Genomic DNA, 26,245 nt, shown 5'->3' on the forward strand with positions numbered 1-26,245 from the left:
GCTGGGCTGTGTGGTGGGCAGTGAGGTGGGGGCTGAGGCTGAGTCCCCACAGCCCTTCTGTTCCCCCCCACTTGGTGTCTCTGACAGCTTGAGAGCTGCACTCAGCGTAAGCTGGAAGAGGCTATGAAGTGCAGAACAATTGCTCTAAGGGTGAGAAAAGGCTGAAGTGCAGCTGCTGGTGCTGACTGGCGAGCAGTGAGCTGTCTCCATAGGGATGCCCTGTGCTGCAGTGGGGAGAGGTCATGACAAAATCTTAGACTTAGAAACAAAGAAGCAAACAAACGAAGGGAAATAAACCAACAGAAATAACAATGATGGGAGGATCTTTAGATTAAAAATCAATGGCAGATCGCTAACAGGCACTCACACACTGCTTCAGGGCTCCTGTGTTCCCATGTGGGGATTCCTCAAGCAGAGAGGACACAGAGGACTGATGCAAGAAGGCATTAGGGAATATGACAGTATTGGAGCAGCATAGAGTGATTCAGGTTTAAAAATCCAACAACCTTCTGGCTCTCTGGCGCTAAGTCTGCATGATGAATTCACAGTTCACCAAACTGGATTGGTTTTCTTCGCACTGCGGTCACACCAGGGTTACACCCTGCCAACACGAGCAGCGCTGAATGGGCTGAGGAGCGACGTCCCACGTTAAAGGAAAGATCAATATTTCAAAGAACAAAGCAAATGTAATTCCTCCATTCTCACTGAGGGAAATGTGTATTATGGAGAGGGAAGGGCACCTATCGGGGTGGGTATTTGTTATTCTAACAAAAGAATGCGTCTGAATTTCCAGCATGGAGCTTGCCTTTCTCATGGAAGCTTCCTAGCCACCACCGTCCATCCCGGTGACATGCCTGTGAGTATCACTTATCACCCTACTGACATCTTTAAAAATGAAAGGAACACCACCAATGGAAAGCACACATTTTGTCTGAGTAGCCATTAGTACTGCTAATACGAAAATACACGTAGCTGTGTTAGATTGGAAAAAGAAAAGGGAAGAATGTTCTTCCAGTTTTCACTTGTCGTTAGTGGGAGACAGGGCCCCAGCGCAGGCCTCAGCCTCGCAAGGCTCACTGCGAGCATCAGGGGGATGTCCAGAGAAAGAAGTAGAGAATCACAGTGCTGTGGTTTTGTGGTTTAGATGCTGGTATTCCACATCAGAACGTCACGCAGGCGGTTAAGGAGGTAATGCTGTGCTGTGGAGCAGCAGAGGGTTGTAGCAGGTTAAATCTGCTTCAGGTTGGCCCAGCTGACATAAATCAACCCTCTTTTCCACGTGATTTATTTCACTTGCACCTTCTCAAACCTGGCTTAGAACCCAAGATCAGTAAGGTTTCAAATGACCACCAAGATGCCCAAGCCCAATCCCAGCCTAACCCCAACCATGCCCACTGACCGTGTACCTCAATGCCACATCTCCACGCTTCTGGAGCACTTGAGGGATGGTGTCCCACCACTCCCTGGGCAGCTGTGCCTGTGCTCTTTCTGTAAACAAATCTTTCTGAATATCCAGTGTGAACTTTCCCTGCCAATACTTGAGGCCATGACCTCTTGTTCTATCACTAGACAGGCTATGGATGCTCCATCCCTGGAGGTGTTCAGGACCAGGTTGGATGGTGCCCTGGGGAAGCTAGTCTAGTACTGGATCTGAAGGTTGGTAACCCTGCCTGGGGCAGTGGGCTGGAACTTGGTGATATTTGGGGTTCCTTCTGACCCAAACCATTCTGTTGACAGTTACATGATAGCAGAGGCCAATCCTCACTCACCACAACCTGGGGGGCTACTGCCTGCTTTGTGAAGGCCGTGCCCATGAGCTCAGTCCGGACACATGCCTCCCAACTGCGGCAACGCCATGGCCGCGGCCGCCCAGGACAGCTGAGAGGGTGGGTCAAAGGGTGCGGCCGGGCTGCCCACTGTGACATCAGCAGTGTCACAATGCAGGGGCTGGCTTTAAAGCCGTGGGCAGCCTCACTTTGGCCTGGGCCGTTGGTGAGTGCAGCTGCAGGGGAAGGTTGGGCTGGACGAGGGACGCGGTGCCAACGCCGGCCCCTGTGGCAGTGCTTGGAAGCGTTGCTGCCAGCGCTGGCCTCGGTCCCTGGGCTTCCCAGCTCCCTGGTACCCGCTCCTCCCTGAGCTAAGGGCCCCATGTCTCTTGGAGCCAATCCTTCCCAGTCCCACTTGAGCCCCCCTCTCCCTTCTCTTGCAGATCATGGCTTGGATGTTTCTCTTCGCCTTGTTGGAGCATGTGTTTTCAAGAGTCGGTATTGATGACGATGCCGTGATGCTCGAGCGCATGCAACAGCATCGGATCAAGTGATATATATGCAAGTGATGATGTTGCAGGTGCTGCAGAAGACAGAAAAGAGGGGAGAAGTGGGGAGGAGTTGGATGGATATTCCCACCCTGCCCTTTCCTCTTCTGTATTACTGGAAGATCTGGTTCTGGTTTGGAATGCTTTTCTTGTTGCTTTTGAACATGTGGCAGTCCATAAAAATGAACCAGCGTAATCAGCGTAAGGAGGAGGTAGAACATGAGCAAGAGGTAGAACAGGAGCAAGAGGTGGAACAAGAGCAAGAGGTGGAACAAGAGCAAGAAGTGGAACAAGAGCAAGAGGTGGAACAAGAGCAAGAGGTGGAACAAGAGCAAGAGGTGGAACAAGAGCAAGAGGACAAGGCTTGGGGAGCTGTGTTTAGACCTGGTTTTAGCAGGAACCAGGTCAATAAGCACAGATAAAATACTAACTGAGATGGGATATCTCTTCAAGGAGAGCTCTCCTTTACATGTTCTGAAGTCACTGTTTGCTGGTTTCTTTTCATACATTTCCTTCTAAGAAGCTAACAGGAGAGATTTTAAGCTGCAACAGAGGTGAGGGCTGCCTGTGATGACCTCCAGAGAGTGCCCATGTAGGACACTTGCCTGGCAATGAACAAGAAGTCTCTGGTACACGTCAGACCTTGGTTAGAGATGGATCACTTCACAGAGATGTTTCATTTCCCCCTGTGATGATGTCAGACAAAGTCTGAAGCAGCACAAAGGGATGGGGAACCTAAAGCTGACATGACAGGACCTCAGCTTGAGCACAGTGTCTGCAGCATGCAGGAGTGCTTGCAGTATCAGGCAGCTGACTTGGCAACTCATAGTAACTAACAGCCCATAGAAGAAGAACCAAGACCTGTGTCTCTAAAATCCCCATTCAACATTTAGATCCAATAGGGGATGCTGAAGATAAATGACATATAAAGTATGTCTAAATCCACAGGGGCTGCCCATCTGCCCTGAGTTGGTGATCTTGTGTATTAGGTGACCTTAATACCTTTTGCCTCTTGAGAAAATGAACACGTTTCCACACTGCTCTATACCTACGCTGCTTGCAGTTGCTTAAGACAGCAGTCTCCCTGCTCTGGTTTCCAAGCTTGCTGAGCATACCAATAGAGAAAAGGAGATTCAAGCCTTACTGTAAACTTGTAAAGGATGAAATTTGCTACCTGATGGCTCTCCCAAAACTCTTTCAAAAGCATATGGACAGCTCTCCATGGAGGCAGGCCATTTGCATTTTGCACCTAACAAACGTTACCCTTGAGCCACTGAAAGAAGCTGAACCTCCCGTCTTGTCACCAGCCTCCCCAGAACCCAAACCTTTTAAGCCTGAAGCCATAAACCTGCTTCGAAAGACAAATCTTGGGCAACGCTCCGGATGAGGCAGCAGGAGCATCACCCGACGGCACCGAAAGCTGTGCCCTCCACCACATCCCCGCACAGCCAGATGCAGCCAGCCCTACCTGTGACGAGGAAGCTGCAGCGGCCGGCCCCCGCTTCATTGATGATGTTGCAGTTGTAGACGCCGTAGCTGTCGCGGGAGAGGCTGCTGACCGTGTACTCGGTGGAGTCCTGCAGGTCGAACTGGCCCGTGCGCAGCAGCTTGCTGCCCAGCCGCCACTCGTAGGTCAGCACCCGCGTCGGGTAGGCCCGCAGTACCCGGCAGCTCATGGTGACGCTCCGGCCTTGGCCCTGCCGGATCTCCAGGAAGGTCGGCTCCACGGCGGGGGGGTCTGGGAGGGGCAGAGAAAGAGAGCAAGGGATGCGTTAGCGTGAGGAGCATCCGCAGGGGAGCTTGGGAAGGACGCATGGTGCAGCTTAATTGCTGTTGGGGACAGGAATGTGAGCACCCAAGTGAAGGCGTTCTGCTCGCTGGTGTTTTTTACTGAAGAGAAACCAAAGCCAGCTCACAGACGCTGCTGCTTCCCTCAGGACAGACATGTGCAGCCCTCTGCCTCACAGAGGACCCCCAAACTCCAAGTCGTGGGGCCTTCTGCAAGAGGAAGGATAGAAGGGAAAAAACCTTCACATGGTGGAGATGAGGTACATAAGGTAACAACAACCCTGGTGTGGGGACCAGGGCAGCAGTTCTGTGCTCAGTGATGAATCCAACTTTGCCATTGGGTCCATGGAGAAGCTCAGTACTCCAGCAGCTGCTCACAGGCTCCAGCAGAGCCATATAATCATATTTTCTACCTGTTCAGGTGGTAGGTTGGTATTCCAGTAAGTATAGAATAGGTCAGTTTCTCATGACTGGAATTAAACTGCATTTTAAATAATTTAGATAGTCTGTTACAAACTTTAAACTGCAGCCAAATACACAGATATGGCCAAAACACAGTGTAGGAAAGAGCCTAACTTCACTCTCTCATTTACCTCTTGATAACTTAATCACTGCAAAAGAGAAAGGGCGAGCTGCACAGACTGATGTTGGCACAACCATTTGGAACAGGTAACACGCATAAGAATTGTGCTCATGTTTGCAACTGGATGCCAAACACTGACAAGATACTCTGCCTCTTTAAAAAACACAGCCCATTTTCAGTGCTTGAGAAAGAAGAAACCCTGAAAGCTTCTCATGCCAGTAAAATACATGCAATCCTCTCACTGTTCTCTCTCCAAGAGCACCGAGATACCAATAACCTTCAGCCTCTTGATATTTAATTCTCTGCCTAATGGAAGCCATAAACAGATTCTCTCAGCTCACGTAATTGAGAAACCACACTTGCACGTGCACTGCTGCTCACTGTCTCCTGCTTAGAGAAGCTACCCAGATAAACACAGAAATGGAGAAATTAAGCTGAAATTTGGAGACTGTCATTTCAAACAGCATTGCTTATAGTTCGTGGCCTCCCACTATCGTGCTTGTAGCTCATCATACCAATTATGGGACTACTGAGATTTGGGAGCACAGCAAGCAGAGCGGCACAAGTGGTGACATCAGCCAGGAGATTGTCCCTGATGGCACGGGGAGAAAAAGTGGCACATTAACCTCTCTGAGGACAAATACCCCTGACAGAGACTGCAAAAACCGACAAAGAAGATAGCAATGTGGAAACCAATTCACAATCTCATCAACCCCAGCTGACCCTTCCTCTTCATTCATCTAATACCGTGTGGCTTTGTATACTATCCAGGACAGAACCTTACCTGCTACATGGACTGCAGAACAGCTACAGATAGCAGCAAATAAAAGACCAGAAATTGCAAATCTTTGGTACTGCAAGCCTTCTTTCCATTGATAATATACCCCAATTTTGTGTAATCAGAAAATTTCATCAGAGAGTGACTATTCTTTGTGCTCAGATACAGAACGAAGAATGCGAAAGAAGATCAGTTTGTAAGAAATGGCAGTACTCTCTCTCCAGCCTGACACCTGCCATTCCAGCACGACCCAATAGTGCCTTCATCTGCTCCCACTATACAATTCCTCCACCTTATCCAGCTCCTCTAATAACCTCCCATGGCAGTAGCTTTGCAGGGAACTGTTGGCTTAAAGATAAGAGCTATTTTAGAAGCAGAGGATGCGACAGATCTCAACTTTCTTGTAAGGGAGAGCTATTTGGCTACTCAAGCTTCATCTGCCTCCCACGGCTCTCCTTTTATTTTCCTCTGACTGATCTGTCTTACAATTGGTCCTTCTTTCCAGACTTCTTCTAAGTCCTGATATATTACAGATCTCAGAGAGGCTGCTACTCAAATTTGCTAATATTTACTACTGTCTAATCATTTTTCCTCATGGAGAATTACACTCTCCAAGTTTTCTTCCTAATTAGCAGTAATAATACCAATTTCCAAATCCATAACCTCTTCCGACCTATTAACTTTACACCCACAGCCAACACCACGATGTTCTCTTATAAGCAGGTACAATTTTCACCAATTTCAAGCCAGACACAAATTAGGCTATAAAAATTTGCAACATAAGGGTGGTGAAAGAGGCTCTGAACAAAGACCTCCACCATCCTTGGCATCCCTGGCTGAGTCTGGGGAGAGGGAGAAGAGAGCTGAAGGCACAGGAGAGTTTGAGGCAGGAACTTTCTGAAAGCCACGTGCAAGTCACGTGCGTAACAGATTTTAACAGGTGATTTTGCTACCATTTTCAACTTCTGGTTTTGGAACTTCTGTCATGTCTGAACATTCAAACTTTGTCCACAGCTCTTCATAATGTCATCTCCTATCATTTTGCTATTTCCAGTGGATGCATCTTATTCAATGAACAGTTACTCCGTTCGCCTGTCCGTGGCAGCTCTGCTCTAATGACTTTCATCACATTGACATTCAGCTCTCTCCTTCTCTTCCCTCTTGTTTATTTACTCATAAGAAACTTTACCCTTATAAAAAGCTTTTAAATAAAGTTTCCCCTGCCTTTAAGGTCAAAACAGTCTTTAAAATACAGATTCTCCATCTATTCCGGAATAGATGACACCCAGCGACAGAAAAAGAAAATTAACCTTGGTTGTTCATTTCAGAGTTACATTTTTACAGGTAATAACTTTAATGGAAAAGGAAAGGAATGGTAAAAACTATGATATACGACAGTAGCCTGTGCTCACAGTTTATTTTTATGTTGTTTGGCTTTATAAGATGGTGACTTCGAAGCTGTGGAAGGTAAGAGCAACCTGGGCATCTCCCAATAATAATGATGCTCAGAGAGAAACTTATTCTGTCACTGTTCTGAGCTTGTATGCGTTCAATTCATTTGCATTAGCTCTTCCCCAAGGCTTCAGCATTTTGATTTAATTTACTTTGCTGTACTTATTCCTATCTTCCACAATTTTAGTATTAGTTTTTGAAAAATATACAGAAAAGCCGCATGGGGAGTACACTTCATTCTCTAAAACAATTATCTTTGGGAAGCAAACGGTCTGAAGTTAAAACAGGCTTTATATTAAAGTTTAATGAATTTTTTAGCCTAAGTACTTTCAAGTCTTGAGGATTACAAAATGGAAAGCGAAGGCTCCCTAGCTATCAAGAGACGTGGCAGCAAAGATGCTCTTTGCTTTTAACTGGACTACTGCTCTCACAGCATGGGCTGTACTATGGTCTGTACAGCAAGACTTGTTCAGGAGAAAATGTGCCATCCCATTTCTCGTATTACCAGATCAGCAAGTTTGAGTATTTAGTTGGATCAGAGTAAAAAGTAAATGCTTTGCTGTAAAGACCCAGCCAGCACGTGTTCATAGAATCACAGAAGTTGGAAGGGACCTTTAAAAGCCATCTAGATCACCTCCCCTGCAACGACCACAGATATCACATCCATGAAAAAGCTCAGACTCTGCCTGGCTCATGTCCCTCATTGCCAGGCAGCCCAGCCAGGGCTCAGGGCTGAGGCCCACGCCTCCACCTATCCCATGCCTGAAATGCCAGCAGAGCTGAGATGATTTAAGCTAGTGCCATTTCCAATATCTGATTGAAACCTACTGTTGTCTTACTTTACTCCCTGGGGGATGTGCGGCACAAACTCAGAGCCACTGTGGCCTAGAAAGGCCCTTTCCTTTCCTTCTTCTCTTTGGTTATTGACAGCATCCTGCCCCGTAAGGACAGCTGAGCTAAGTAGTAAATTTCTTTTTATTTATTTCTATTTTGTGTCTGTCCCTGCTTGTGCCTTTGACATATTATTCCCAGGCTCTGAAGATTACTCTTAGGAAAAGTCTGTGGCATTTCTTTGACTTCCACCAGAGGCAGTGTTCTGTCTTCCAGGACACGTCAGCAAGTATTTTGTAGATTACAAAATAGATGTTACACATTGTGCTGTTGGCAATGGGGCTTTTATACCAAAGAAATGATTCATTAATACATGCGTATAAATGTATCAGCACAAGACACGTGGAAGTCTGCTGACTGAAACCTGCTTACATAGACAAAGAGTTGATATGTCATAGATAATGGCTAGCCAGATGGTTTAATGGCTTTTAACTTTCTGCAATTGCATTTGTTCTGAAGCTAAGCATAGAGGGAGCCTGTGCACTCGTGCTACATTTACAGACCAGAGCCACACTCCACCTGCAGGCTCTGTAGGCTTGCTGCTGAGGCTCGAAGGCACGGGGAAATCGGACCATGTCCTGTTTTGTTAAGTGTGTAATAGGGAATCACATCTCTTGAAAAAAGGGATGCTTTCCAAAGAAAGCCTGCTCGGGAAAATACTGCCACGTGGAGTACATTGGTGATACAAAACATGTAATGGAAAACCCATTGTTCACAAAGGAAAAGCCAGTTTCTAATGAAGTTCAACCTAACGGAGACTCAGGAAGGAGATTCTGGATCTGTTTCTGTGCAAACAGCTCAGGGTTTGTTAGGACTCCAAATGGACAGCAGCTTTAGGAGCCAACAGAAAGAGGCCCAGCAAGGCGATGGAGCTTTAGGATAAGTAACATGAGCTATTCCTCCAGACATGACCCTTGAGCACCGCAGCCACTTGGGCAACCTGCTGTCACGTTCAGCACCAGAGGGCAGAGGCACAAGCAGAGTCAGTGCAGCAGCAGAGCCAGCAGGGCCCAGCCACAGCCTCCAGCACATCGCTGGATGCAGAGACATGCTGGGGAAAGATCACTCTATTCATCTGCACTGCAGGGCTCATTTCGATGCTGGCACAGCCTTACACAATTCCCTCCCCCCCACACAGTCGTTATTCCCACATCTCTCCATCCTCCAGCTGTTCTTTATGGGCGCCTCTAGCTGTTCCGAGGATTATTTTCATATGCAATTGAAAGCTAAAATGAAATGGTGCTTTAAGCTTTCCAGGTCCCAGCTTGGTTTTATTTAACACGGTAGAAAACAAAACAATACCAAAAAATAAATTCAACTCAGTCTCATGGCAGCCATGAAGAAGCAGCCAGTCTGGTGGCAAGGGCAGGAGAGCAAACCTGCTCCAGCACTGCTGTCTTATATGTACTCAGCTGGGACTATTACGCTCTTCTTGACACAGCTCTGCTAAAACTAACTGCCCCTGAACTCCTGGATGGCAGGGCATGTGTTGAGCAGCACGGTTGCAAGGCTTCTCCCATAGTGAAGCCACCCAACCCCAATTGGAGGAGCCATCAAAACCTAAAGGTGAAGTTACCAAACCCCATAGGTGAAACCACCAAATTCTATCCACAAAACCCCATCTGCAAAACCCTCAGAGTCCCCAGGCCTGGTTTTATAGAAGTGGAGGAAGAAGCAGCACCACCACTTGCCCACCAGCTCCGTTAGCAGCCTTGCAGCACTGCCTTTGCCTCAGGTCCTGCAAAGCTCACACAAGGCAATGCACTTGAATCCTTTTCCAGCCTTCAGACCTTTCAGTCTGTACTTGGTGGCGTGCAGAAACACTCTCAGATATGAGAATGGTGGAAGCACTATGCAGGACTAGACCGGTAAATTATTCAGCCCTTATAACTTGTAAGTGATTTACTGCTGCTGTTATCCCTTTAAACAGGCAGGACATCATCTCCATGAAAATGCCTCCAACAACTTCAGGAAGTAGCTGAATAATGGAGCATTATCAACCCGGTGTGTAACTTTTATAAGCTAAACCAACACTGTATTTTTCTGGGTAGATACAAATCAAATACGAACCCAGGTGAAAAAAAGATAATACCTATAAACAACAAATAGCTTCACAGTTTACAGCAAACCAGTGCAGAGCAGAACTGAGATTATGTGACATAACATTCCCTTTGTTTCCACACAGGCCTGCGGGAAGCGAGTGCACATATACCCAGATAAATGAAGAAATAAAACGTGGGCCGTATTTTGTGAAGATGAGAGATCCTAAAAATGCTGACAGGATGAATGAAAAAACGAAAACACCTCACTGATGCGATGGAAAACTTCTTACAGCACGGGTCTGACAGTTCTCAGTCTGCCCATTAATCAGGCAGAGCATGCCAATGAATTTGGTCAGAAATAATCTATTTCTGGAATATATCCTGTAGTCAGCCCTGTGGTTTTACTTAGCTATGGAGTTAGATGTGGAGGTGTCGGAGTGAAACCTGATGGCCCAGACACTGAGATGGCCAGACTGGAGGGTCAGAGAGCTCTAGGGCACACAGGTACATCATTTGCACTCCTACATGTAAAAGGAAGGAGAACTGCAAAGCCAACCTGGAGCTGTGCATTCACCAACCAGCCCTGTGCACGGGCTGAGGGAAGCACCATTTGCCCAGAAATTTGCTTTCCAGATGTGGCACCATCTAAGTTTTCCAAACCACTTGGCCCAAGGGACAGAGGCAGCCCTGATTTTGGAACGGAGGACATGACTGCACCCAGCACAGCCAACACAGTACGTGCCGGCACCAAGCGTGGCACTCGGGAAGGACCAGGAGGCAATCACATTTCTGATAATCAGAGCTAATTAAGATAGGCAGCACCTTTCCCACACCAGCAAATCTCCAGAAAAAAAAAAAACAACCTCCTCTTTATCAATCATTTATTTACAGTATATTATTGGCATCTGAAAAAGAAACCCACCCTCACCTTATTAGCAGATTCTTAAGAGTCTACATCTATTGCAGTCGCTGTATTAAAATAGGCCCCCAGAAGACATTCCTTCTGTAGGAAGCACCTCCAGCTTCTGACATCAGCTAAGGATCTGCCCAGGGCTCCTGCTGAACTTCTGTTACTTGTCCCAGAAATCTGTCTGAAGTTGCATTCAGAAATCCCTTCCTTGTTGTGAGACTACCCGAAAAATACCAAGGATATTCATTTGAAAGCAAAACAGACCAAAAAAAAAGGAACAACCATCATCTGTGGCAGAATGACTTCAGGGTTATTATTCCCCTGCTCACTGAACAGGGAGTTGGACCCGATGACCTTTACATTTTCCTCTGAGACTAGCAATACCACGCGTTGCCAAATTCAGTTCATAAGTAGAAATTACTTTGGAAATGGGAGAACAAGGGAAGCCCATCTCCTTCCCACGTGCACATCCACATGTGTCCACGATACTACAGTCCCTGAGTAAACCAGACCTATTTGTTTTAGGTTATACTGCTAAATTTATCAGCCCTACCATTGTGCAAAGGGTCAGACCAATGAAATCTGCTCCAAGAAGCTATGCTCTAGCTTTTTACAAGCTATTAGCTAGCTTTATGTCCTAATGCAGCTGAATTTCTGCAGAGGGCACTTTCAGTGGCAAACAGGTCATGCCTTTGAGCCTTGCTAGCAGTGCTGGAGGCAGAGAGGGCTCCCACACCAAAAGCAAAGGGAGCACCTCCACCCCTATGGGAGGGCAGGGGTGGGCAGTGCTCTGCCCCAGCTGCAACCTGAGGCAGTGCACCCGTATAAGTACAAAATGATGGCAACTCATTAAAGAGGTGAAACATTTCAAGCAGGAGAGCCATTACTGTGGGAAGTAATACGTTGAAATGGGGAAACTCTTGAACCATCCTCCTTCCAGAGAAATGAGCTGGAGCACATCTCTCTGGCCGCCTTCTTCTGTTGTAGGATTAAGGTCACACAGCAGTTTCGATCGACAGCGGTCAACAAAGCTGAACAGAAAACTGATTTTCCTTAAAGAAAGCCAAAGCTCATCAGTTTTTAAACAGTTTTCAGCTGATTTTGGTTAAAAACAACTGTGGTTTTCTTTGGAAAAAAAAAATGCTTGAACATTTGTGTGGAAGGCCTAACAACAGATCCTCACAGCAAAAAACCTGCAATTTTTCCTGCTCCAGGACACCTAGCAGCATACATCAGATGATGCACACTGAGCTGGCATTCGGTGAGAGCTGCAGAGGTGGCAGGAGGCACAGAACACGTGCAGGCACTGTTCCTTTCAGCATACTAAAACTGAGCCTGGTGGAGAAGCTGCCCTGATACCACAGTGTCACAAGAAACCTGACCTGACATGCTACAGGACGTACCAGGGTAAAATCAGCATGGAAACTGACTTCTCAGATCTCCCACGCTCAGCCTGTATTGCAGCCAGAGGTCCAGAGGATGCATCTCATCAGGGACACACAGCACAACTGAGCTCGGGGTTTTGGTGAGCCATGACTCCCCCAAGGCATCAGGAACACAAAGCAATTGCTGAGGAGATGCTGGATGGAAAGGAATCGGGTCAATGGCACTTCTCTGTTGGAGGAGGAACACCGTCAAGACTCGATAGACGTGGGAACATGATTTGTTGCAGTGCTCTAGAGAGCTGGGAGGCTGAAACTGCACTCTGTGCCTGGGGACAGGAACAGATGGGGTGGAAAATTCAGCAGAGGGCTGAGGTCTTCCACTGGCTTGTAACAGAGGTTGGAGCCAGTGCCATATGCTGCATTCAGCACCATCCTTATAGAATCATAGAACCAAGGGATGGCATTAGTTTCAAAGGGACCATAAAGATAGATGATTCGGCACTTCTTGGTGTAAACTTTACCTTCCTTCTTTTTTTCTCTTTTTGCACTGGATGCAGCAGTACATGTGAGTGAGTAGCTTGGCATGATTTACATCTGTGGAAGCCCAGCATTCACTCACTCTGATGAATCTGGTTTTGCACTTCAAATCGCATGCTGGCTGCAGACAGTCGCTGGGATTTTCCCAGCTGATGCCTCTGTCCTGGTTTGGCTCCTTGACAGCACAATAAATTTTTGGAGCAAGCAGCAAATACTGCATGGCAGCTCTACGAGATTCAATATTTGTGCTAAAACACGTGGCACTTTTGCAAGTGAAAAATATTCAAATGAGTAAACAAACAAGAAATAACTTAGGAGTTAAGCTGCAACATTAATCTGCCCACATATCTGCAAGTCATTTTTTTGCTTTAATTGACTAGCTCTAGCAAGAACGGGAAAGTTGAATAACGATGAGTTTCTTGAAAAAGCCCAGAAGCTGGTATAATGCACAACCTTTCAACAGAATCCACTCTGCCGATGATCTTTTATGGGCTGTGCCGCCATTCCTTATATCTTAGGGAATAAAAATGGTAATAGGTTCGCAAAAATAAATCTTGAAATATGCCACGGCAACCTTTTTACATTTTATAAGACTACATAAAGGAAGCACCCAGCACGGGGCCTGCACCCTCACCAAAAGGCACAGGCTCCACGATTTCCTTGGCAGCTCCTCTACTTGTCTCTTCTACATGCGTGTAAGGTTAGGTCACAGGAGGTCACTACATCTCATTTGCCAACCAGCTCCAAACGCAGATCTTCCTTAAGGAGGACTGGCAGGTGACAGGAGATGGAGGGAGAACAGCCCAGTGCTTACTGCATTTTTAAGCTGAGGAGTATTGTTCAGATATAGTGGAGAGGTTCCCCTGCCTGCCATCAGTCTCAGAGCAGCTACCAAAGGATTACTGTGCATGGAGACCACCCCAAAGCCGGACCTGACAGCAGCCTGATCAGAACAGCAAAACGTGGCATTTCACTGCAGTCGCCACATCCCATTCCACCAGATCAACCCTACCCGAACTGCTGTTGATAAAATCCCTTTCCCTGCTGCTAAAACTACGCTGTTTCCCAGCTCAAACCTCTTCATGGTCTCCTGGATATGTAATCAGCAAACACAAGCTCCTCGACTGGGGAGAAACTTGAGATTCCAAGTGACTTTACAGAAATTGGAAACATAACTACCTGATTAAATGCTGGAACAGTTATTGTTTCAGCACTGGCCTCAGTCTCTGTTTCCTGTGCTATTTGCTTATTTTGTTTGTTTTCTGTCCAACTCCCACTGCATCCTAAGGACTAGAACCTGGATCACCTTGCAGGAGGCTGCAGAGCCACTGGTGGGGCCAGGCCACAGCCGTACCCATGTCCCAAGACATATTATCCTCATTAGCAGAGCACAACAAGAAGCTTACGCTTTCCAAAAGGAAAATAACTCACTGCAACACCCACAGTAGGATGATCAGTCTGCACTGCAATCAGCCTAGCCAAAAACACTGCTTTCAAATGCAACACCTGAGGGAGTTTCTGCTCGTGCACTTAGTTCTCACTCTTTCACTGGGAGGACTGCAGAATGAATTTCTCTCGGCGCAGAAAACTTCACCAGCCTCGTGACAGAAGCAAAACTGAAGTAAAAATAAAAAGCCATTCTACTAGCAGAACAGATTGCCTTGGGTTAAGTAAAGGAAAAAGCTGGTAGTACACAGCAACACTAACAAACTCTCCGAAAAACCTTGGTATGGCAAAGCAGCAGTCCTGCTGCAAGCCTGCAGCTTGCTAGTGAGCCCTGAACCTTGCTGCCTGCGTACACGGAGGGACTGAATTTGGGGCAAGGAACATCCAACTCCAGCTGATGCCAACAGCATGCCACTGTCCAAGATGTCTATGGTAGGGAAAAACTTAGGGAAGCTTCTGTCACAGTGAGAGAATTGGACTTTGGGATGATACAGCACTGCAAGGAAACCAGTCCAGGCAAGGGACAGCACAGCACTGGGTTATTTCTGCTGTGCCTCTGTGATCAAATACCTCCGACAGATTGGAGCAGGGAGGTGATGCTGGGTCTAGACCAGGCTACAGAGTTGGAAAAATGACTCCTGAGGGTTGGATAAGTCCCAGAAATACGAAGTTGCCCCTAAGAGGTACCTGGAGCAATTCTGCCCTCAGACATCAGAAGGATGGATGCAGCTCACTGAGGTTAGCACAGCGAGCAAAGCCTCCACGTTTCAGTGCCATTCACCTGCCAGATTCATTTGATGGTGCACAGTGGAATAGTTTTTAAAACAAGATCTGTCAAGTGAACTTTTATGCAGATGGTGATGAAGGTTTTTTTCCAGCCTTAACAATCCATGAATATAAATTCTTCCCGTTGGAATTATCACCACATTTCAGAACTTGCTCTCACAGGAGCTGCATTTAGCACAGGTATTGCTCTGTTAAAGCTGGTAGTGCTGCAGTGCTTTACAGCAGCTGAGGAAAAGCTCTGTGAATTTAACTTTGCTTTGAGTTTACTGGGAACACTTTACAGCTTTAATACAAGACCTTCATGTATGTCAACAAGTGTCTTCAGGAAAGCGCCTCGTGTTTGGCTGTCAGATAAAAGGAAAAGAACATCTGAAAGCTCAAGAAGACAACTACGTAGATTTTTGTGACTTTAAGGGAAAGCTAAGTTCTGCCATTGTCCCTCAAGCACCACCCTACAAACAGAAGTTTGGAACTAAAGCAGCAATTCCTTCACAGCAACACGTACTTCGTAATGAAAACTTACAGAGCAACTTGCTGGTAGTTTACATCATGAAGAAGCCAGAATCAACCTCTTCTGTTCAACTTCCAACAGATTACAACTGTCTGGGGCAGTAATTCTGCCTACGAAGTAATCCCTTTTAATACCATACACATATGTGGGCACTGGAACCCGGTTCCCACAGAAACCCTGTGGCAGCTGTGGGGTTTTTGTTTGTGCTTTGGCTGACAGATCCTCCCCAGTGAATGAAGATACGCAAATTTTTATCATTGTGAAGATACGTTACAAAAATTAAAATGCAGTGTCTGCATGAAAATTAAATGGGATTTAAAAATAGCTGCAATGGGATCTTTCTAATGACTTCCATGACAGATGTAGGCGTGATTAATGACAACGCAATAATGCCTTAGCTGAACTGAATCACTAACACATCAGTTAATATTGACAAAGAGGAAATGAATGATACAGAGGCATCTACACCCAAGAACAGAGTGTGTGTTAACTACTCCGTGAGGCTTAGCACAGGGAGAGGTGAAAAGTCATCTGTAAAGATAGATCCAAGTCACCTGCACAAGAGCTCAGTGGAAGACCTGAATTCTACAAGGCAGGAGGCCTTGAGTTATCAGAGGCCTGACTCTATACAGTCAGAATTCAGTTACCCATGTGACTAAAAGAAAAAAATCCATTTCTAGATCTTCTACTTGGTTTTGGAAATTAACTCCTCAAAAGACGTCCTCAGTGTGAAAATGCCACATCCTGTAAGGGTGCTCAAGTACACAGGGAAGGAAGGGAAAGTGGGAACGAACAGGTGAGATCTGCACGCGGGCAAATATAAGGTGGGTGGAAGACAGGTTTTAAGAGGACTAGTCAAAATAAATATACGCCTGCTACAGAAAGGAGGCAATGGATTCACTGTTTCTTGTTAGCATCCGACTGAATTATTGACACAAGTCATTGACACAAACAGTCAGTGACACTGAGGGCAGCAGTGCACAGGAACCCTGGCTGAATGATTTAACTGTGCATTTAAACACTGTGCCTCATCTCTCCAGCTGCTCCCAGAGCTCTCTGCAGTTTTCCCAGCTTGAGGCATGGGAGCCAGAGCCCCTAAGAGCTAGCCAGCCACTGACATGGTGGTCCCAGGGCTACAGCCATGCCACCAGGAACACCCATGCTGAGGCAGCTCAGCCACCCCAAGGCCACCTCCATCCCCTGAGAGTATGGGATCATGAGCTCCTTGGCAATGCTGCCACCTGCCCAGCACTGCCATCCCACATCTCTAGGGCTGGGGAGGGTTCCCCAGGAAGCACAGAGGATGAGACTGCTGCCCCAGATACAAAGCAGAATGGGGATAAATTTGAAACACACACAAGGCGAAGAGGCAGAGAGCAGACACACCAAGTGATGAGCAGAGTACATCCAGAAACACCTGGGGGAAGATTTCTGCACAATGTCTTGCAATAAAAAGTATTTTTCACCTGGACAGGGGAGGTAAATAGATGTACTGGGAAGAGCAGAAAATATAGAAATGTGAACATAAAACAAGTGTATGGACTTAAAATAACCCAGAGAAAAATTTTTACTGCTGCTCTGGACAGTGCTTGCAACAACCTTTATTTGGCCTGAAACAGATATCAGTTTTTCCACCCATGTATTTTATTTCTCTTGTGAACAAGGTCGCTATAATAGTCAAACAGGGTTTTCTATGGTTGATCTGTAGCAAAGAATTACCAGTAAGAATACAAATTTCTGCATCACGACTGACTCCTTGGGAGCCTTTGGGCCAACCCATAGGGAACTGTCCCAGCACTCAGCCACTGTACACAGGTACCTCGGGGCTTTCATCTCCTCCTGCAGAGGATGGGACACATGAAACAAACCACAGCTGTGCTGAGGCTGTCTGAACCAGCCCCATTTCTTAAACAGCCAAGGTCAACGCTGTAAATTCAGAGGTCAGGGATTTAAGCCCTAGAGCCTGCTCAGCCTGGGACTCTGTGGCAGCCATGGAAAATGAGAGGGAACAGGCTCTGAACTGGAGGGCACGTGCCTTGCAGGTTGCAAAGAAATTCTGGCAAGCTTTAAAAAAAGCATAAGAAAATAAGTAGGCGAAATGCTAGTGCCAGAAGCTCAGAGACAGCCCTGCAGGATCGGCTCAAGAAGGGAATTTATTAGAGCAGAGCTTGCTCACTAAAGGAAGCCCATCCTCAGCCAAGAGCCACCCATCCCTCAGACCATTCTTCAGGGCCAATAAGGAACACAAGAGCAGGAGAAGATGCCCTCCACCAACATGAGCACCACTCAGCAACCAGCTGTTTCAGGATGCTTTGGTGATCCCTTCACCTCCTGCCATGTTAAGAGCATCTGGGCTGTGTTAAGTCACTTCACTTTGCATTCAACAACAAATGAGTCCCCTCTACAGACTAATTCTGGCCTGATACTTAAGATGCTGCCCAAGATGTACCATACCTGGGTCTCAGCAGTTATATAGAGCTTATTTCTATAGTGAAAGACTTATGAAGAAGAAAACATCTTTCACACCTGCCAAAGGACCCAGATGCCATCTGCTGTGCTAATTGTACCTGGAGGCACACAATGGGCAAAAAACCTTGGATAGAAGAGAAAATGGCACTGCAAAATGAAGGTTTCTGACATGGTTTCATAAGATGAAAGAGAGAAATCTCTCCCTCCCACAGGCACGCTGATTTAGTCCAAACTTCAGTTTTTAATTTTATTTCCTACTGAGGCAAAGCTGTTTGGTACCTTTGCTGGAAATTCAGGATTCATTTCTACTTCCATCCTCAGGGGATTACCAATACTTTCAATTTTTATTCTGCCAGGTGTAACCAAATCTCTGCCTACCCATCCAAACCACTTCACGCACTTCTGAATTCCATGAACACATGTTATAGTGAAACAGATGGCTGCACCAGGATGGGCTGCAATCAGTAACTGCAGAAAATACAAGAGAGACAAAGCACAGTGTCAAAACACTCAGGACAGAAAGGAAGATACTAAACTTACCCTATGCTAATGGAGAAAAAAAAAAGAATCAACATCCTATTGCTGTTTCCCACGGATGAAAGACTGACGAGAGTTGGTTTTATTCATTGTGAGAGGATGTAGGTGGCTCAGCAGTGGACTCAGCACCCTGGAAGCACAGCTACAGCCACAACACAAGTTTACTACATGCTGGAGGCAGGCTCAATGGGAGCTGTGCTGGTTTCCCTCCTCAGGAACCGTCTCATACTTTTAGCTTGGCTGCGTGCCACTCTCTTGCTTTCCTTTCTACCTGCTTGCACCTTGGTAGTTCTTCCACTTGGTCCAGAGCCAGTGATTTTTCTCACATGGGCCAGTAACAGCTCGGCCTCTGCTGACAAAACCAAATGTTCAAGTCCAAGCTCAGCCAGACAGACCAGAGCTACAGCTCCTGCTCTGCACACAGCCCAGCTTCTTTCTCTCCTGCTCTCCCAAACCTCTGTTCCCCAACTGCAGCTCTTTAGTCCATTCATCTGTGGTGACACAAAGCAGACTCAGCCCATCAGCATCCTGCCCCAGCTCCCCTCCCCAAGGTTAGATTAGGTTCGCATGGAATAGTTCAATTATCTCCATACTCCTGGAATGTCCCCGCTAATTAATTCTTACCACCGTGGCATTTACAGAAAGGAAATAAATCATCACCTCGAGATTTCACTGCTGTTTAACTCCTCAAAGCAATTTCTTAATGTAATTGCATTTTCTTAAGGACAAAGCAAACTTTGTGACGCCACTTAGCTGGCTTTCTGAGAGGCTGCAGTGAGGGCTGCTGTAACTCGGAGATAGCACCTAATTAATGGGCCTGCCCAGAAGACAACAGCTCCCATCCAAGAAAATGCCACGCTTTGAGACCAGTCTTTGCTATATGTCAGAATGAAAAACGACAGAGAACAGTGGCCTTTTAATATTTTAAGGATTATAATGGAAAGAAACAAATAAAAACAACCTTGACCCCCCCCCCCACCCCGCACCCAAAGCTTTAAGGACATTATAATACCCTCACGTTGAGTCAGAAAAAAAATGTAGGCATCTATTTCCAAAAGTCTGGTTTAGATGTCAATTGGTTTCCATTTCCAGTAAATGGAGTTTGAACAGCTCTTTTCTGTTAGAAAGAATCTTATCTAAACGAGCACTTTGGCTCAGGCACTGCCTGGATATATGACTGGGATAGTGAAGCCCAGGCTCAGCGTGCTGCTGGGCTTACATACCAACCTGGGAGCTGCTCCTCTTGCTTTGTGTAAGCACACACATCCAAGTGTATAAGCTGTATAAACATCACCCAGGAAAAGCATCCCAGTAACAAGGATTTCAGCACAGGACCAAATGCTCTCTCTAAACCAAGTAAAACGTGGACTGATCAGTATTAATCTCTACCATTAGCCCATGGCTTGGCATGGGTCTTTCTGGAACACTCTTAAAAAAAAAAAATCAACAGAACATAATAAAGCAAAACAAAGCCAGCACAGAAATCAGTTTCTAAAGATTCTGTGACACTTTAATTCACAGACAGTCTCTGCTTTGATAAGATAGCCCGCTGAAAACATCACATTAGATCATCTAATGAGCTGGGGGCTATGACAGCTCCGCTTGTGATTTTGAACATACCATAATTCAATTGAGAAACAAAACACAACATGCACTGCAGAAAATGTTTCTGCTGCCCTCTCTAATGAAATGTGAGGCTCTCTAAAAATAAAACAAAGCAAATGCAGTCATAATACATACCCTGGGTAGTCCTAAAAACTGCAGTATCCATTAAAGATCACTACCACCAAGAGGAAAATAAGTCAGCCCTGAGCGGTGTATACAACAGGTCTGCCCAACAAAGAGCCATTTGTTGGATTTGAGTCATTGCTTTTGACCTGTGGACAAATTCTGGAACGCACAGACACCAGAGAAAGCAACAATACAACAAAACCCCCAAAGTGCTCCTCCTCATCATTCAACTCACACCACCAAGGGGGGGAGCAAACCATTTCCAAGTGAGAAACATTGCCTGAGAGTCCCAGCACCAGAGGGAGCAGCAGCCTCAGCCATGAGGTACTGGTGATGCTGGGCAGCACAGTGTCACCAGAGCTGGTGTGTGCAGCACCTGCCTTCCCAACACGTTCAGGGCAAGCACCTGCAGCCCCTCCCGTGCAAGTTGGGTTGTGCCAGGTCTGTCCTGCATCTGAAAGAAACCAAGTGGAAAAAATTCTGTGGGCTAAAGCCTGTGTCAGTGCCCACTGTATCCCTGATCCAAAGACTGATTCATAGACTTGCAACAGTTCTGCACGCTGGTCCACGTTTGCTGCAGCCCGCTCTCTGAACGAGGTGGAGCTGTTAGCAGCAATCAGTCTCACCGTGGCTCTGCCTTCCCTCCTGTGTGAGACAAGGGAGCCCTTTTGGGTTGGCTTCTTTTGTTGTTTCTGATTACAAATGCTCTTGTGCAGAGCCAAGGTTTGCTGGAGTTATCTCCAGCCTGGCCAGCAAATGTGACCCGAGAAGAAAGGAGATTCAATCCACCTCTGAGCTGCGAAGAGACAAGGACAGATCAGATGCCCAGGAGAAACAACACCACAACCACCATGCAAACCCAAACACCGCAGAGCACAGCTTGCTCATGAGTCACCCACCCTCCTCCATCAGCACCTGCCCACCACTGCTTCACTCCTTCTGTGGGGACCCCTGGAAGGACCCAGTGGCTGCAATGCTACAAGGGCAGAGCAGGAGCACTCCAACCACAGAACCAAACATGAGATGCAGCAGAAGGGTTAAGCCCTCTCCGCCAGAGGCCTCCAAGTGAGCAACGTGTCCAAGAGCTCCTACAGAGCAGAGGGCACCGTGCACCCCACATCCCAGCCAGGCCAAGTGACTCTGAGCTCAAAACGCCAGCAGTAAAACAGCCACATGCTCCAAAGTGCAACCAGGGAGAGATCTGCACTAACACAGCAGCATGAGACCCTGTGCGTAACAGCTCGTTTGTATTTTCCCAAGGGATGATTGCTGCAAATAATTTAATCCTCATCAGGAAGACTGCTAATAAGACAGAGCCTATTGAATGAAATGAGCTCTGCTTGTGAAGCTTGGGCCAGAATTTGTATTCGGATTCAATTGAAAATAAACAAACAAATGCACAAATGTTCCTGAGGTTGTGTTTTGGACAGCCAGATTTGTTTTTACATCCAGCAGTCTGACACAGAAGGGAGTAAAGCCCAACATTTAATTGTTTTCTTCCTTCCCTAGGGTTCCATAACATTTTATGTTATTTCTTCCAAGATATTTTTTTTGCCTGCATTTTATACATAATTGCCTTTTTGTTTTCAGTAAATCTATATATTGCTATTCCCCTTCTTCCAGCTGTTTCTTCTACTGTTCTAGTTCATCTAGCCTTTCACCCAATTTTATCAAGCTCTGTTTTATCTCCAAAATTGAATTTTCAAGGTTATTGAAGAAATATGTTTTTCCCCTCTATTTCCATTTCCTTTCTGAAGAGCACCACAGGTTGTGTCAGATTGTAGTCTGGAGCTCAGCATAGTTGGGAGTACTCTGGGTTTATTCCACCTCATCACTGTGAAAAACGTAGTCCAACTTCATTCCTGAATACTCCGTGGTTTCCCCCTTTTCTACCACTCTACTCCTCTGACCTTGTCACTCTTTTCCACCACGTGTGCCCTACCCAAACCACAAGTCCATCATACAGATACAAACTGCCCTCCATGATTTGTAACCCACACGTCACATCTCATTTTATTCTGTGCTATCACACCCAGCTGATACACACGTTCCTATTTTAAAGGATCCAGGTACTGAGTTCAGTGAATTGAGAAGTGTAGCAGATATTAATTAACTCAATCATTTCATTTGCCCTGGGATACCTTTTTCGAAGCCTCGCCTGCCTCAATCATAAGACGAGAGCTGACTTTTATCAAACATCTTTATCATATTTAAATAATTTGAACAACATTTACTAATAAACTGAGACCTATTATGGTAGTCCAGTGCTTGATTCCCCATGACTGGGACCATAAGTGTGACAGGGCCCAGGGAAGGGAACCAAGAACAGCCTGTATGACTGATCCATTGACTAGCTATCCTCTTGGCATGAGCCTCCTGATAAATCTCACTGCAGTAATCATTAAAAATCTACATGCATTTACAATTAATATGCAGATACCTACATATTCTTGCACCTACATTATTTTTCAGAGGTTCTCCCCTCTATGACAGCCCCTCTATGTTCAGAAAGCAATTGCATCTCTTGGTACTTCCTCACAAATTCTCATCTTGTCCTGTACCATCAAGCCTTACTTTACATGTGTTCCATTTCAAGTCCAATCACCATGAACATGCACTCAAATGCACAGATGAGGTCTCAACTCTGTCTTGTGAAAAGGTTCAGAGAGATAGTTGTCTCTCCATTGGGCATACAATCAGCATTCCGTGCCAGCAATACATTGGTGACATCTGTTACCTACCACAGCCCAGCAGACCCTTCTCTGTATGCATTACAATTGCCAGCAGTGGTTCTTCACTGCTGTTTGCATCTACCTCCTTCTCCAACCACAGCAGCTTTCATTTTAACATACAAGACTTTCTGGCATTTCTAAAACCAAGGAGGTCCTTTCTGTATGATAACTCTATTTCCCTCTACACAAACAATACCTCCCAGGCAGACTTCTGCTGAAGCAGAATGATGCACATTTGGCATTTGCCTGCTGCTGGGCTTTGATTAAATTTACTTTTGAAAATGAGAAGCAAAAGCCTGGGCAAGGTGCAAGAGCAGTGCAAGTGAATTGTTCCTAGCATCCACAGGACATCTTCACGGAGTACCTTTAACTGTCCTGTGGCACATGGATCTTAGCAAACAGCACCAGGAATGTCCACCAACACGTGCCCAACTTTTGTGTCACCCCAGACACTGAGACACTGAACGCAGCTGTTCCCTGCTCTGCCTTTTGAGGAGCTCCTCTCTTCAGAGTAACACTTCTCTTTCAAACTCTGCTGTTTCTTTCTGAGGCAGTCACTTTAGTTGCTCGCTCAACATGCCTGAACAAACTGGTTCTGAGACATAAAACATGTTTTTGCAGAGCAAATACAAATGGAGATTGCACATCTCCCTTACCCAAAAATTTATACTATTTTATTGCTGTGCTTTTTTTCCCCTACCAACTCTTCTAACACCATTGGTATTCATCAAGCCAATGATGCAGTTTGCCCTACAATCTCTATCTTCTCCACTTAAGTTAGATTTTTCTTTGAAAGCATTGCTGGAACTTGAGGTCAGGCACGTTCTTGTCTGGAGTGTACCTATTCTTCTTCATCTTTAACACTGTGACTACCTTCTTCTGCTCCACACCCCCTGAGAATCAGCACAATAATAACCCCCCAGTGAAGCAAGTCACAGCAGGAGCAGCAGAACTTGTTGTAACACAATGAAAACCACAGCAACAACAGCTTCAATAAGTGAGGATTTGCTCAAATGCAACAGCCATGGGCGCAGAAAAGCTGCTTACCTCCCCCCAAAGCCTCAGGTATGCAGGGATCTCTAGCAAAATACCACTGCCTCCACTGCCAACCCATAAATGAGGTCTGGGAAGGGGTGGAGCCAGGATCCGTCCCTTCCATTCACTCAGGTGCACTGCATTCACCTGAGCTCCCCTGGGTTGGCTCTGCCTTCCCAGCATGTGCTCCACTGCTGCTTCAAGCTGTGACTTAGCATTTCTGCTGCACTAATGAATGGCTGTTGTGTGCTCCTCGCTCCTTATTTTCTGCATAGATTCTCTAATGTTTAAGTGGCTTCCACACAGGTTTTGAAATGGGGAAAGTGATAAAGTCTCTGTACTCTATACAACCATTACAGCCATTTATTTTAATACAATATGTACGCATGAGCTCCTTAGTGCTCTGTTGTTAGCAATAATTAGCTAAAATTATTGACCAGAGTTAGAAAATCTTTTGTAGAGAAAGAAAAGTGAGCATAACTATAGTATGGAGATGCACACTTCCTTTTGTGCCTGGTTGCTCTGTATAAAAATACATATATGCACGTGTATTTACTTTTTTAATGAGAAAGAAGGAATCAGACTGCATATATGGCATTCCTAAGTGAATTACAGGAAGGCTTCCTTTAAAATGTGAAGGGGCAGAGGTAGTTGGGCGTTTTCCTACCTCCTATAATGCCAGCAACATCACCTTCCTGTGCATGCTCAGCATGCCAACCACACTCATCCTGGACGTGGCACAGTGCTGACACGGCCTTGGGAACATCAGCTGATAAGGATGATATTACCATGCATGTACGTGCTGCAAGAACATATATGCACTGGCACACAAAGACCTCAGAGCTGACTGGGAGCAGGGCACATTTTTTCGTTAGATGTAATCAGCAAGTATGTGCTGTTGAATTCCAGTCTGACAGAAACTGATTACATATCAGACATAGATAATTTTTTTTTTTTCCTGAGAAACCCTTCTTGATTTGAAAAGAAAATCAAGAAGGCCCTTAGAGTAGCCATAAACTGCTAATTTCCTCCTTCAGCAAAAGGAAGAAAAAAAATGCAACTATTAAAATTCCTTTTCAAGGAGGCACTAAGAAGCACCAGCCCCAGACTAAGTGATATCACAAGAACCACAAAGTTTTGAGATGGGTTGTGGCAATCATCCTCGATAATATGTCGAAAAGGAATAAGCTGCTAATTACCAATTTTCAGAAACAAAGCTGTCTGAGCTTCTGGGAAACGGCGTGAATAGAGGATTAGCAAAATGTGGCTGTAGATGTACAGACTCTGTGTGGCTATCTCACATGGCAAAAATGCCATAACCAGGGAGGATGTTTCTCATTCATTTCCCTATGTGACCTGACGTGAATGTTCCTATTTTAGTTGGTGTCTTCACAGTCAGGATGTCTGTGTGCTGTCAACACAGCCTTGTTTTGATCCAGTGTAAAATTCCAATGGGTTAGACGGAATGTGTCAAATGTTTGAGCAATGCAAAGGTCTCATAGACTCAAAGCTCCATAAGGTTCACAAATTACGAGGTGTACACAAGGAGAATCACTGCACAGGAGAGGCCAACAGTCTTTCTAGAGACTCTCCATCTTCTAACCACCGTGTCCTGATGACAAAGGAGTAGAGCAAAGAGAAGCTGAAACTCACTTGTTTTTAGTTCTTTGTCTTCAGGTTTTTGACCAACAAATTGAAATACAACAGCAAACTGGATGTTTTGAATAGATCCAAAATTATGACATCAGGAATTATTAAACCAAGGAACACTTTTAAAAGAATCACGGATCTGATAATACGTTGCTTCATTAACACTCGAGGCAGAAGTGCAACACAAACACACATGAATTTAAACGAGGCAAATACTAACTTTACTTCTGGCATTTGAGACTAAATTCCCTTCTGCCTTAACCCTAATGAACCAAATACCACCATCACTGAAGCTATCACTGTGCTCATCACTAGGAAATACTGGTTTTGTATCTTCAAGGTACACATCAATGTAGCAGAAAATGGCTTAAAATAAACCAATCCTAGGTTGATTATTTTAAATTAAATAGGATTTTTTTTTAAATAAAGGCAGGATTTATTTTGCTTTCCTCTTCTGATACATACATTTTCTGGTCCAAAGAAAACATGAGTACAATTGTGGACGTGTGAAATAATGGCTAAATAAATAAAATGGCTCAATAAAGTCAGGGACAACGTTAGAATTGTATGTCCAGAATCCAGGAGACCTCTGTGGAGGCAGAAGTCACAAACATGCAGCCTTTAGGCTTCGTGAAAAGTCTGAATGAATTTTAATCTCTTTATAATAA

General features: G+C 45.6%; 1 protein-coding gene across 3 annotated transcripts in view; it reads right to left on the reverse strand.

Annotated features, from left to right (window-relative positions):
• The window catches only part of MDGA2 (MAM domain containing glycosylphosphatidylinositol anchor 2), a 267,795-nt gene that overhangs the window by 51,467 nt on the left and 190,083 nt on the right, over nucleotides 1-26,245 (reverse strand). For all 3 annotated transcript variants that reach the window (XR_010622915.1, XM_065748210.1, XM_065748222.1), the window contains one exon: nucleotides 3,783-4,052. Coding sequence is in view for 2 of the 3 variants with exons in the window: in XM_065748210.1 (XP_065604282.1) it covers nucleotides 3,783-4,052 (270 nt within the window). In the remaining variant the exon portion in view is untranslated. The remainder of the gene's footprint in view (nucleotides 1-3,782; nucleotides 4,053-26,245) is intronic.

This window comes from Cyrtonyx montezumae, unplaced genomic scaffold, assembly GCF_038088225.1.
Source record: "Cyrtonyx montezumae isolate F1298 unplaced genomic scaffold, pur_monq_1.0 scaffold_10, whole genome shotgun sequence".
NCBI lineage: Eukaryota > Metazoa > Chordata > Aves > Galliformes > Odontophoridae > Cyrtonyx > Cyrtonyx montezumae.